The following is a 14,236-nucleotide window of genomic DNA, read 5'->3' on the forward strand; positions in this document are numbered from 1 at the left end:
CTGGAAGTGAGTTGCACCCCACTGTTTGAAATGCTGAAATGGCGAAAATGACCAGGAAGATCAGAGATCAAGAAGTTAATGAATTTAATAAAGAATGGGGAAAATCTGTAACTAACTTAAAAGAACACTGTAAACAATTAAAAACTTTGGCAGGATTCTAAGAAACACTTGCAATGTAGCGAGAACTATGGTGAGAACCGAGTATTAAGAAAATATGGAGAACATTATGAGATGCAGTTGGAAAAGAATAACGATGGAAACCACGGAGGGGTGGAGGGAAGCCCGGGGATTCAGAGAATCCTATCTGTATATGATTATGTTTTATTTGTGATGATAATTGTTAAAGATAAAAATGAATAAAAATATTTAAAAAGTAAAAAGAAAGGGGGAAAACCACTGCTCTAAGCAGTAATGAAAGCAAGAAAACAGCATCATAATAACAGTAAAAAACTCTTTATAAAAAGAGAAAAAAACAGAGAAATGGGGTCTGATCTGATGGGTCAGGTGGGCAAGCCGGTTCAAAAACATGACTTCTGAAGCAACAGGTGGAGGTTGCTTTTTTCACATGTGGGACGTTCCACAGAGCAGGGACAACAGCAGAAAAGGCCTGTTTTCAGGACCCAACGCTGTGATATTCTGTAGAGTCCAGTGCCATGAGCAAAATATACCCCAGGTGATGTAAGTCAGGTATGGGTCACCTTTGGCCTGACAGGTACTGCGGAACTACAACTCCCATCAGCCCCAGCAAGCATAGCCAGCAGTCAGAATTGACGAGAATTGCAGTTCAGTAACACTATGCGGGAACAGGCAAGGGCGTAGACCCCCCCCCCTTAAATCAAGCAAAACAATATAAATACTTGACTAATGGACCAATCACGTAGGTTCTGCCCCCTCTAACAAAAGTCCCGCCCCCTAAACCAAGTCCTCCCACCCCCACCCCCCACAATCAAAATCCTGCCTACGCCCTTGGGGAGAGGCTGTCTCTCAAAGCACCTGGTCCAGGCTGCTGATGCAGTACATTTTTGTGGGGCGGAAGAGAAGAATGAAGGAGGGACTAACGACGACGACAACAACCCTGGACAATAAACGCTCTGTGTCGGAGGGAGAATGCACTCTGTGTATGCTCGGTGACCCTCATCTTTTATTTGCTGGCCAGATTCCAAATGTCAGGAATCATAGAATCATAGAGTTGGAAGAGACCACAAGGGCCATCGAGTCCAACCCCCTGCCAAGCAGGAAACACCATCAGAGCACTCCTGACATATGGTTGTCAAGCCTCTGCTTAAAGACCTCCAAAGAAGGAGACTCCACCACACTCCTTGGCAGCAAATTCCACTGTCAAAGAAGCTCTTACTGTCAGGAAGTTCTTCCTAATGTTTAGGTGGAATCTTCTTTCTTGTAGTTTGGAGCCATTGCTCCGTGTCCGCTTCTCTGGAGCAGCAGAAAACAACCTTTCTCCCTCCTCTATGTGACATCCTTTTATATATTTGAACATGGCTATCATATCACCCCTTAACCTCCTCTTCTCCAGGCTAAACATGCCCAGCTCCCTTAGCCGTTCCTCATAAGGCATCGTTTCCAGGCCTTTGACTATTTTGGTTGCCCTCCTCTTGACACGTTCCAGTTTGTCAGGGTCTTTCTTGAACTGTGGTGCCCAGAACTGGACACAGTACTCCAGGTGAGGTCTGACCAGAGCAGAATACAGTGGCACTATTACTTCCCTTGATCTAGATGCTATACTCCTATTGATGCAGCCCAGAGTCCTCAACTGGGACCATGAACTTCAGCTCACTGGGCGGAGAGCACTCACCTGCCCGATTACACTGATGTTCAGCCTTGCTGGTCTTCTGGAAGCTGACTTTGATGGAGGGCCAGAGAGAGCCGAGGCAAGAGGGGATCTGTGCATGCTCAGATCACCGCGGCCTGGGTCGCTGCTGCTGCTCCGTCTTCATTGCTGGCAGGAAAAAACAGGCGCCATTTCATGCGAGAAACTTCTCGTTCTGCTTTCACTTTCAGTAGATCGCTGGGAGGTGGCTTTCAGACAGCAAACACAGCCAGCTGTCGAGTAGTTCCTGGCTTCACGTTTCCTCTTATTTCAGGCTGCAAATAGCAGTCCTAGATTTCAGGGGGAGGGGGGTTTAGGGCTGCGAACCTGTGCAAAAGTGAAGTGGATAATTGCTTCCAAGTAATCGTCGCGCGGTAAGTCAGTGGGGTGGATTCCTCAGGCCCTGGGAGCATAATGAGACCCGCCCCCCCCCAAGCCTCTTTATCTTGCCCTTGCAAAGTTCCCCAGGGCGCACCCTCTCACTGAACCCACTGCAATATGCACTTCATCATCATCATAAACTTTATTGCACTAGCCAAAGGCCATGGCATCATTCACAAAGGGAACAAAAAGAACAGTAATAACCATAAAAACATCAGGCACTGCAAATACAATAAACCACGGTCACGTCTCCGAGAAGTTATTTGTTGCATATGATAGAATAGCAGAGGGTTCTCAGGTAGCGTGGGAGAGTCTTTAGAAGCAAGCTTCCTGTACAAGAATAAACAAATCTACTTTTGGCCCACCCGTGATATGTGGCCCTTGGGTGTTTGCCCAGATGGGAATCATAGAATCATAGAGTTGGAAGAGACCACAAGGGCCATCGAGTCCAACCCCCTGCCAAGCAGGAAACACCATCAGAGCACTCCTGACATATGGTTGTCAAGCCTCTGCTTAAAGACCTCCAAAGAAGGAGACTCCACCACACACCTTGGCAGCAAATTCCACTGTCGAACAGCTCTTACTGTCAGGAAGTTCTTCCTAATGTTTAGGTGGAATCTTTTTTCTTGTAGTTTGGAACCATTGCTCCGTGTCCGCTTCTCTGGAGCAGCAGAAAACCTTTCTCCCTCCTCTATGTGATATCCTTTTATATATTTGAACATGGCTATCATATCACCCCTTAACCTCCTCTTCTCCAGGCTAAACATGCCCAGCTCCCTTAGCCGTTCCTCATAAGGCATCTTTTCCAGGCCTTTGACCATTTTGGTTGCCCTCCTCTGGACACGTTCCAGTTTGTCAGTGTCCTTCTTGAACTGTGGTGCCCAGAACTGGACACTGTACTCCAGGTGAGGTCTGACCAGAGCAGAATACAGTGGCACTATTACTTCCCTTGATCTAGATGCTATACTCCTATTGATGCAGCCCAGAATTGCATTGGCTTTTTTAGCTGCCGCGTCACACTGTTGGCTCATGTCAAGTTTGTGGTCAACCAAGACTCCTAGATCCTTTTCACATGTACTGCTCTCAAGCCAGGTGTCACCCATCTTGTATTTGTACCTCTCATTTTTTTTGCCCAAGTGCAATACTTTATATTTCTCCCTGTTAAAATTCATCTTGTTTGTTTTGGCCCAGTTCTGTAATCTGTCAAGGTCGTTTTGAAGTGTGATCCTGTCCTCTGGGGTGTTAGCCACCCCTCCCAGTTTGGAATGTGGCCCTCAGACTTAAAATCATGGTTCTGCACCCACAAGTGTTTTGGGCAACTGCCCATTTAAATAACTGACTGAAGTAGAAGTAACATAAAAAATAACCATGGTTTTTTAAAAATGCTGCCAGAAGTGCTTTGATTGCAACCTCTTATGAAGTTGTTGTTTTGTTGTTTTAACTATTTGTGCTTTTATTTTGTATTTTTTATCTTGTGAACCGCCCTGAGATCTTTTGATGAAGGGTGGCACATAAATAAAATAAATAAATAAAATAAAAATAAACCTCTTGGATCAGGCGAAAGGCCTGTGAAATCCAACAACTTGCAGTTGGTTCTCACCATCAGACAGCAGGCAGGTCTTCTCCTACCTGGGCAGTTATCTTTCCACAAGGGCCGGCATTGATGCCGAAATCCAGCATCGCCTAAGCTCTGTGAGTGCAGCTTTCTCCCAATTGAAGTGCAGTGTGTTTGACATTCGCAGGGAAATCAAAATACTTGTTTACAAAGCTACTGTACTACCAACCTTACTGTATGCTTGTGAAATGTTGACCACTTATAAACGCCACCTCCAACTCCTCAAAAGATTCCATCAACGGTGTCTCTGAAAAAATTTACACATCACTTGGGAAGACAGGCAAACTAATGCCTGTGTACTGGAAGAAGCAAAGATCACGTTTTGAAGCAATGATTCTTTAACATCAACTTTGTTGAAATGGTCATGTGTGGATGGCTGATTATTGTCTTCCAAAGCAACTACTCGATTCCAAACTTAAAAATGGAAAGTGTAATGCTGGTGGGTCAACAAGAGAGGTTCAAAGACTCTCAAGGCAAATCTTAAAAAATGCAGTATAAACACTGATAATTGGGAAACACTGGCCTGCGAGTGCTCCACTTGGAGAACAGCCTTTACCAAAGGTGTCATGGGCTTCCAAGACGCTGGAACTCAGGACAAAAGGGAGAAAGGTGCTAAGAGGAAGACATGTTTGGCAAACCCTCACCATGATCAACTCACGTCCAGAAACCTCTGTCCCCACTGTGGAAGGACGTGTGGATTCAGAATTGGCCTCCACAGTCACAGACTCACTGTTAAAACCGTGTTCATGGAAGACAATCTTACACAGCTACAAGTGATCGCCAAGGAAAAAGAAGCCTGTCCATGGAGGTAGAACACAGCCATTGTGGCTAGCAGCCACAGGGAACCTTATCCTTCAAGAATTTTCCTAATGCTGTTTCAAAACCATGCAAGCCATGTGTTGATTTCCTTTTGTCTATCCCAAGTCTTCCAACCTTCAGCTCTTGGTATCAGGAGGTAGAGAAAAACCCTTTCTCAGCTACTTTCTCTGCACAACAGAATTACAGATAGCACACCATTTTAAATGCAAGTTTTTATTTGACGTATATACACGGTTCAAGCTATTAAAAATTATACAATATTTACAAAAAAATTAAATAATTATCCAAACCTCCTTCACCTCCATGTTAACACACAGCGTTCATATCAACTCCTAAAGGAGCCAAGTTTGACAAAAATAGTAATTATTATTTGCGGCATTCAAAAGGACCCTGAGCCAACTGAACACCACTGATGTTAAAAATAAGAAATGAGAACAGAGGTATAGATTCTTCCCAAAGCAATTCCCTTCTCCCAGGTGACACAATTTGAAAACAGATTTTTCTTCTTCTTAAATGACGTATTACAGGTTTAATCCAGGTCATACTCGGGCTGATCCATTCTGAGCCATGATGGGCATTGGATAAAACCCAATGAATTTGACATGTAAGCAACAACAAAATGGCAATCGCTTTTACAAAATACCATTTCCCGCTCCCCCTCCCACTATTTATGTAAAGGGGGAATCCAGCAGCTGTAGGATTTCTGCTATCACTTTGACTAGCCATCTCATTTGGTTAAGACCCGGAATGCAGAAGTAAAACCTGGGAGGCTGCTTTGTTAAAATGCATGTAATTATCTGTTCCAAAACCCATGAAATGTTGCAGGAGAGGCTGTGAGGAAGGTAACACAATCTGGCCACTTTCAAATGTGTTTTTGGAGGTGTGGAAAAAAAGGCCACTCGGCTCTCGAGAAAGTGTACACAAAATCAAAAGCTCTTTTTTAAAAAGGGAGGGGAGGGAATCATATGGGTAATAATATGCTGAGCAGCTGCAAACAGGCCACAAAAACTCAAAGCCTCCTTGTAAGTCAGGGATAGGGGAGCCTGCGGTCCTCCCATTGATCAGAGAGATGGGGAGTTGGAGTCCAGCGACATCACAGGTTCTGCATGCCTGTTGGTCTTCAGGGGGTCACTTGTGTGGAAACAAATCCTCCATTTCAAATCACTGCCTCCATGATGGGCTGTGTGCAGTGCCAGGAGCAAGGAAAATCCACTGGCAAGACACAGCAATCGCAAGCACACCTCTCTCCCCAATTTCTTCCCTTCCCGCCCACTTTTCTTCTGTTTACAGCAGGTGTTGGAGAATTTTGGCCTTCTAGATGTTGCTGAGTAAGAGTTCCCATCCTCTTAGTCACCACCTGCTTGCAGGGACTGGTGGGACCAGCAACATTTAGATCGGCGTTTTCCAAACTTGGGTTCTCCAGCTGTTTTTGAACTAGTGTTCCCATCATCCCCGACCACTGGTCATTGCAAGCTAGGGATGATGGGCGTTGCAGTCCAAAAACAGCTGGAGACCCAAGTTTGGGAAACACTGATCTTGAGAGCGAAAGGTTCCCCACACCTGAATTACAGGTGCTGTCACTCGTGTGTGTGTGTGTCTTTTGGCTTTTTGCTCCTCCAAATCTTCCCTTCCCTGCTGCTTTGGGCAGAAGGGAACACATCCATTGCACACCTGAGCAATGGCATTCACTCATTGAAAAAGCAGGTGGCCGAGCTTGCTTCAAAGTGCTATACAATGGCATATTTGATCTCAGGTTCATTCCTAGGCCTAGGCAAAACCTGCACAGCAAATGGAAGGGAGAGCCACAAACTGCACCCCCTGGCAGAATCCAAACTGATGGGGTCAGACCATCAATCCTGCCTGCCCCCTTGAGAGAAGAGGCTCTAGTATTTATACCCCAGTGAGGAACCTGCAATCCTCCAAAAGTTGCTGGATTACAACTCACATCATCCCTGACCGCCAGCTGTGGCTGATGGGAGTTGGAAGTCCAACGAGACATGGAAAGTTGGCAGGCTCCCCATCTCTGGCTTACATGTAACACACCTCCAAAGCATTGTAATATGGGTTCCTTGAAAAGTAAAAGTATCAGGAAGGGTACTGGCAGAAAGGCCACAGCGAAATGGGGGGGGGGGTGTTTATGAACAACAGAGCCCTGGGTTAGTGGGACACAGCATAGAAAAGGCAGGGAGGAATTTGAAGGGTGAGATTTCAACCCGGCTGCCTTGTGCTACCCACAGCAAGCTCTCCCACCCAAAAAAACTCTCGCCAGGCATTAAGACAAGGTCACTGGAGATTTTCCAAGATGGTGATATGTACTTGATTCAGGATTTCTCTTTTTTTGCACATATAGAGCTTCCTGAAACAGAAAGGCTATTCGAGGGTCCATGTGCAAAACTGCTCTACTATAAGACAGTCTTTCAGTGCTATAATTAGAGCGTGACATTCTACCTCCTGGGGGATGTATGCATCTTTCTTAACATTAGCCACATACTGCCAATGCACATTCCAAAAGGAGACGGGAGCCATGTTCTCCTCCTAATGTTACAAAATTGGATTCACAGGGGAGGTGTGGACAGGAGAAAGTCACTTGTCAGTCATTGCTTCTTGCCTTCCTCAAAGGGGCAGGTGGTTTGCAGAGATGTGCCCACTGTGTCAGATTTAGGACACCTTATTACAAAGCGTGGCACGTGCTAACTTTCTCCTATCTGCCAATTCTGTAAATCCACCTTACTTTTACTGAGCAGAGAGGACAAAGGGAGAACCGTCCTCAGAAGCCTTTTCCAAAATTTGGAAAGATGAAGCTAACAGGAGCCGTGATCAAAGTCTTTTATTGAAATCAATACTTTAAGCTACCCTTCCCATGTGCCTCTTCTCACAACCACCACCTCAAATCTAAACTGATTGGTTTCTTCCTCTTCTGCCAAGTAACAAATGTGAATACTGCATGTCACAATGCCCTAACCCGACTCAAAGCGGGACAATTTAGACCCCAAAACAACTTGGAAGTTACAGGGAGATGGCCCAGTTTCTCTGAAAAAAGAAATACAAGGCAATCTAGCATCAAATATAGATGGTCCTACAGGTGGTGTCCCAGGAATGAAAACAGAATTAAGCAGGCATCTTGCCAGGGTGGGATTTCATATTCCATGAGCTGAACAATTCAACATTTTGCTGGGAGCATGGGATGTTTCAGTGAGAAGGGGCAGAAAGACCCTTGGCACCATCTCAGGGACAGGACAGTGTTTTCCACCCTGTAGGGCAGCAGGGACCCCAGAGGGAGCCTGACAACTTCAGACTGTTTACAGCTTGGGTGTCCCAAGTGCAGGGGGTCCCAAGTTTCTGAAAACTGCCTGTTCTTTTAAAGCAAGGGAGAAAGCATCACACTCAAGAGTCTTGTCCCCACTGCAAAGCTGGAGATGAGTGCACTGAGATGAGATGCAAAAGCAGGCAAACGCTTCCAGCCCCCTAACCCCACTCTCAGAATAGCTGCTCAGGTAACATGGGGGCCCTGCCTTTGGGAAGGGAAGCCCCATCACAGGCTCCGCTCCTCTCCCTGCTGCCTTTCAGACAGCTTGATCAGGCATAGCTGGGATCTACAAGCTGATGGACATTATTGTGAAGACGCCAGAAAGGAGGCGTTGTTATTCCCAGAAATGAAGCCCGACAGACACAGGCAGGAACGTCTCAAAAGGCCTGTTCCCCAATGCTGGCAGCTTCAGGAGCTGAGGAAGGGCAGGGCATGTTGCCTGTGGCGACTCTCAAGCATTTGCTGGGTCTGAGCATTTGGAAAAGAGAGAGTGAACAGGGGCTGCAAAGAAGAGCAGGCAAACCTGGAATTAATGGAAGCAGAGGAAGAGGGTGCCAGAACTGGAAACACAAACCACCACTGGGAGGACTCTGTGGCTGACGTTCTACTTAACCAACGTGCTTTCAGATGCTCTCAGATGTCCTATGACACTTACATTTGTTCTAACTTTCTCAGGATTACACCCACAGCCTGCCACATATTGTGCGTACTCACAACTCGGGACTCTGGATTAGGCATTGCAAGGCCCACACAGGCTGCAGCCGAGAGTCAACTAACACCTGGCTCCAGCCCTTGAAGCAGCAGAGGGGCAAGGCAGACGGATGGCCACCTCAGAGGGCACATCCCATCTCCCCCTGTAACCCTCTCACAGCAGGACCCCAGGACCTCCTCTCCATCTACTGCTGCTTGGAGGAATCCTTGTTTAAAAGTCAGGTTAAGGGAGTACGAAATAGTTTTAAATCGCAAGCTGTATGCCCACAGAGAGAGGGGAGAGCAATCGCTACAGACTCACACCCTCTGCTGCCAAGAATATGCCTCCTCTCAACCTGAGCTCAGAGAGAGCCAGCAAAATTAAGCATTGAGGTGACCTGCCGTTTCCCCAGGGTGTTTGTTTGGGAGGGTAAAAAAGACCTTGTGGTGGGAAGCTGTGGCCTTAAAACAGCTACTGTGAAAAAGCATCTACAAAAATGTCAAGCATATGTTCCATCCAGTTGGCCTCCACACCCCCACCCCAAAGTTGAAAAGGCTGCTTTGCTCAGAAATATCCAGCGAAGAACCCACCTAAAAATCCCGCCGTAGAGTCAGAAATGGAGAACTAAACAAACAAAAACAAACTGCCCGCAGGAGAAGCCACCCTCCAAAACTGTTGATAGGGAAACCCTTTCAGCCAGGTGTGCAAAAGGTGTGCAAAAGGGAAGGAGGGCCTTCCTCAGGCTGCTCCCGTGGTGTAAGAGTCCGTCTGGCTGAGACGAGACAGACTTGGGAACTAGAGGCATTGCTGTGAGGGGGTCAGAATAAGACTAGTCTATGTTGTAGGATGGACAGTCGCTTTCTTTTAAGAGTTAGAAATCAAGGCAGAGTCATGTTTTGGAGGCGCGTCCCCCTCCCACCCTCTCCGGTCCTGCAGAAAAGTGTGGACCCCCTCCCCAGAGGTGGCCGTGTATCGCATCAGCACTCAGTAGCGCAAGTAAAAGGCATCCAGGTCTCCTTTCTCTCACCGCATGTTGCTTTTCTTCGTCTTTTTTCTTTCTCTTTTTTTGGAAAAGGGAAAGAAATAGCACAGGCTGGGAGGGGGCAGCAGGGACATCAATGGGAGGAGGAAGAAGGAAATTCCAGTTTTTGAAGTCGGCGCCTGCGCAGCTCTGCAGTGTCTGGTTCCTCTGGGGAAGATTGAGCTCCATCCTGCTCCTGGCCAGATGGCTCTGTGTAGCCCTTGGCACCGGCTGCTGCTGGGGACAGATCTGGGGAGGGAGAAACACCACAATTTTGGGGGTCTGTGCCAAAACTAGCACAAACACACAAGGAGGTAGCGTTCCTCAGCATCACGTTTCTAGTCTTTTTAGTTCAAAGTGTGTTGTGTGTGTGTCTTATAAAATTTATATACTGCTTGAATGCAAAAAACAAACCCTCAAAGCCGTTTACACAAAAAATTAAGTAAATCAAATACTTGTTGCTTCAACTCGGCTGGAAATTGTTTTAGTAAAATTTGTTTTAGGGGTTGTCTATTTCCATTCTCCTAACTCCGTTGCTGTTTTTGTAGTCTTATTTTATAGTCTTAGTCTTATTTATGGCAGAGATGTAACATTTATTATTTGTTATGTTCCCTGGACTCTGTTGGAGGAATAGAAGGATACAAATGTTTTAAACAAGCAAATATTATTCCATTTTAAAATAAAAACCATTCATTCTACACCCATACTTGCATCTGAAACAGGCTCCCCTGTCCACTGATCAGGGCAAGTCTTTCCATCCTTAACCCCCTGGCCAAATCTTTTCTAAGTCACCCTTGGTGCACTTGAACTCAGTAACCACCACATTCCCCAAGGCTCACCAAATCCTGACTGTCAAAATGCAGAAAGCGGGGGCTATGTTACTTCTGTGATACCCCCACTAAACATTTCATTAGCATCAGCAGCATGCTAAGGAGCCAGTAGCCAGGAATCCAAAACCCAGCAGCTTCAAAGAAGTAAAATGTGTTAGAATCATAGAACCACAGATTGTAGAGTTGGAAGGGACCTTAGCGTCCAACCCCCTCCAATGCAGAAATCTTTTGCCCAACGTGGGGCTCGAACACACGATTAAGAGTCTCATGCTCTGCTGACTTTAAGCTAATAAAGCTGGGGATCCTGGCATGCTGCCCGCAACTGTATCCCCCTTTCAAAAGCAACATCTCAGCACCAATTGACTCTGGCTACCTGCTTGATCTGCCACGTCTGTCTCTTCTGCAGGTGCAGAGGTGCTGTCTGCAGACTGGAAAGTGGTGGCGGCGGGTTCACTTGTGCCAGGTACAGGGCTGGGGGTCTCCAAAGGGGGTGCTGAAGCGGCTGGGGCACTTGGTGGCTGTGCAGTTCGGGGCGTCCTGCGAGAGACAGAGAGGTAAGAGATCCAGCAGGCAAAATGCAAGAACTGTGTCAAGATCATACACTCACGCACACACACACGCACACGCAGGCAATCTGTGACTTACTAGCTGGGCTTGGACATGATACCGCTTTCCCATTTCAGTTCTCATTTTATAGATGTAGAAAACCAAATGGTGTATCCTTAAAAAAAATCAGCTAGGAACAACAGATTGCCATCAGATGCACGCAACACGGTCTGCCCATAAGTGGCTGAAGAAAAGACTAAGAGGAAACTAACAGCTTACATACTACCATAAGCCTGTGGGGAGAGCTAGAAAATGCAAGTTTATGCAACAAAAGAAATCAAAAGTTGAGGCCTGTATACGTAATCTGGTTCATCATAATAATATCGGAATACACATTATACTTCTATTACTAGCAATGTTTATACCCTGCCCTCTTAGTCAAAAAGGCTCTCAGTTCGGAAAACAGAAATCGTCCCTGCCTTCAGGCTCACCATCTAAAAGACATGCTGCCAGAGGAAAAAGGAATGGAAGGGAGGAGGGAAAAGCAAGCTCAAGCACAAATTCTTCAGATCATAGCCAAAGTCAGTGGGGGTTCCACTTCTACTTAAGTTGCACAATCTATTCTGCTCTTTCTACTCACGGAGAAGGGGCAACATCCCCAATCCTTGGCTCTCATTTAGTCAGCCTTCTGGCTTTGTAGGAAGCTGAACTCTTGAAGCTAATCCAACACTCTTAAGACGTTCCCTTTCCTGTGGAATTCAAGCAGTCTCAACCCTGCGGTGAGGTTATAGAAGACATCTGAAGGCAGCCCTGCTTAGGGAAGTTTTTAATATTTGATGTTTTATTCTGTTTTTAATCTGTTGGCCGCTGCCCAGAGTGGCTGGGGAAACCCAGCTGGATGGGAGGGGTATAAATAAATTTATTATTATTATTATTATTATTATTATTATTATTATTATTGGAGAAAGAGAACATCCGAGTAGGAAATGAAGTTAGGGTAGTTCAGGGGCAGATGAGCGGAACCTCTGGCCTTCGAGATGTTGCTGAACTACAATCCCCATCACCCCAGTCCATATGCCCATGCTTGTTGGGATGATGGGAATTGTAGTTCAGCAACATCTGCAGGGCCAAACTAGGCTTGTTCTAGTTTGTGACCACCAAAAGCCACCCACGTACCAGGGCACACAACCAGCCTGTTGACCTCTAAATACAGTAACTGCTCCAATTCCAAGCAACTGCCTCCCTACTTTAAAGAAATGAAGCCTTGTCTCAAGGCAGTTCAGTTGCAGAATCAAGACCAGCTGCAGAAAAACACTGTTGGGGAGCAGGGAGAGAACCAGGGAGATTACCCGATTGTTGCCAACACAGTAAGATACTGGTTGATCTGCAGCATGGCAGCGTCAAGGAGTGTGTGGATGTTCTGCAGGCACTGGAGACGGGCTTCCAAATGCTGCCGTTCATGGCCTTCCATGGCCCGCAGCTCTTCCTCTGTCAGCCCAGCAAACCCAGATGGTGGTACTGGCATCGGAGGGAAACCTTTAGGAGAAGAAAGAACACTGTGCGTATGAGACAAGACACAGAGGGAAAGAGAGAGAGGACAAGGAGCTAGTCCCTAGAGAACACAGACTGCTAATACCATTCAGATCATCTGTGAAAATGATGGTCGGTGTCCAATGTTATGCCCATTCATTTCAATAGGTCTTCTCTGAATGGGACTAATGTTGGATACAACCAGGGCTTTTCTTTTTTCCCAGCCGGAACTCAATTCTGGCACCATTCCCATTGTAAGAGAAAAGGGAGGTGTTCGTGGTGAGTTCCGGCACCTCTTTTTCTAGAAAAAAAGCATAGGACTCAACCCTTATTCATGGCACCACACCCTACACAGGATCACAGGTTAATGACCAGAAAACAGACATTTTTTGCCATTGGCCCAGCACTACGGAATGCACTTCCCTCTTCCACAATGGAATCAGAATCAGGACAGACCAAACGACGTATTTCTTCCTGTGAAAAACCCTTCCCTCTGCCATACATGAAGCGGCTGCCCCCATCAAGTGCTTCAGACACCTTGTGGAGACATTTATTTTTGCCCGGGCTTTCCCTGACCCAAAAGATAGATAGATAGATAGATAGATAGATAGATAGATAGATAGATAGATAGAAGATAAATAGATATCACATAGGTTTTTATTCATTTTCATCTTTAAACTGTTTAACATGGTGGTACTAAGATACAGTGTATCTTTGTTTCCATTAGAGCATACGACATGCAACAATTACATAAATATATATAAATAAAAACAAAACTACAAACAGATAAATGTTTCTGAATATAGTAACAAAATTGTGTCAACATGTATATACCAAAATTATTACAATTACAGTTACAGCTCGGATCCTGTTATTACTAGATTTTCTGTCCTCATGCTTTTCTACTAGTTTTTATTCTGCATTTCTGTATAGCACTTAACAAGCGTTTTAAATTACATTTAAATTTAACAATTACCCAAAATCCCACTGATATAAGCAAAAGGCGAGGCTAATGTTGTGGCACACAGAAGCAGCCACTGGTACAGCCTGCCTCCTCTGCCCAGCCAGGCTGCCATCCACAAAGATGCACACACACGAGGAGGGTCTGTGTTTGGGTTTCTGAGACTCACCAAAGAGAGGTGGGAACGGCATCCCCATCCAAGGCGGGGGGAAGGCGAAACCAGGCACCGTCCCTGCAGGGGCCGTGGTGTCCGATCCGGATGTCGAATCGCCACTGGGCCTCGAGGCGCCTGCTGGGGAAGACGGCAACATAAACCTCATGGTTGCCCCACAAGCTTAAAGCATGTTCACACAAGTCTGTTCCTCTTCCTGGGCTGCACTCAGTGGGAGCCAACATACTTGACTCAGGGAGCCCAAGGAGCACAGTTCAAGGGATGCTCCCTATAGCAGGGACAAGGAACTTGTGGTCCTTCAGGGGACGCCTCACCTGATGTCTGTGTTCCTGAGGTGGAGGGAGTGGCTGCTGAAGCGTTGTCTGCATTGTTGGGGGGCTGGACACCTGGCACTGGAGGGAATGGGCCCATGGGCGGCCACAGAGGGAACATCCCTGGAGGGAATGGGGGCAGGATGCCTTGGGGAACTGCAGGAAATAATAATAAGAGAGAGAGATAAACTCAGAAAAATTAGAAGCCACCATGCAAAAGGAACACG

At 46.3% G+C, this 14,236-nt stretch overlaps 2 protein-coding genes across 9 annotated transcripts in view; both read right to left on the reverse strand.

The window, feature by feature from the left end:
• LOC307205312 (NACHT, LRR and PYD domains-containing protein 12-like) overlaps positions 1-2,211 on the reverse strand; it is a 49,587-nt gene extending 47,376 nt beyond the window's left edge. Inside the window, exon 1 of one of the 2 annotated variants that reach the window (XM_079957530.1) lies at positions 1,811-2,211. The gene's annotated coding sequence lies outside the window, so the exon portion shown is untranslated. The remainder of the gene's footprint in view (positions 1-1,810) is intronic. The other variant, XM_079957529.1, reaches the window with a different exon arrangement.
• Positions 2,212-4,837: 2,626 nt separating this feature from the next.
• SYVN1 (synoviolin 1) overlaps positions 4,838-14,236 on the reverse strand; it is a 29,017-nt gene continuing 19,618 nt past the window's right edge. For 5 of the 7 annotated variants that reach the window (XM_079957548.1, XM_079957546.1, XM_079957547.1 and 2 more), the window contains 5 exons: positions 14,013-14,165; positions 13,696-13,818; positions 12,385-12,571; positions 10,863-11,026; positions 4,838-9,908 (listed from right to left, as the gene is read on the reverse strand). In XM_079957548.1, the coding sequence (XP_079813674.1) occupies positions 9,754-9,908; positions 10,863-11,026; positions 12,385-12,571; positions 13,696-13,818; positions 14,013-14,165 (782 nt within the window). In that variant the 3' untranslated portion in view covers positions 4,838-9,753. The remainder of the gene's footprint in view (positions 9,909-10,862; positions 11,027-12,384; positions 12,572-13,695; positions 13,819-14,012; positions 14,166-14,236) is intronic. The other 2 variants (XM_079957549.1, XM_079957552.1) reach the window with 1 other exon arrangement.

The sequence above is a fragment of the Podarcis cretensis genome (genome assembly GCF_951804945.1).
Source record: "Podarcis cretensis genome assembly, chromosome: 16".
Lineage (NCBI taxonomy): Eukaryota > Metazoa > Chordata > Lepidosauria > Squamata > Lacertidae > Podarcis > Podarcis cretensis.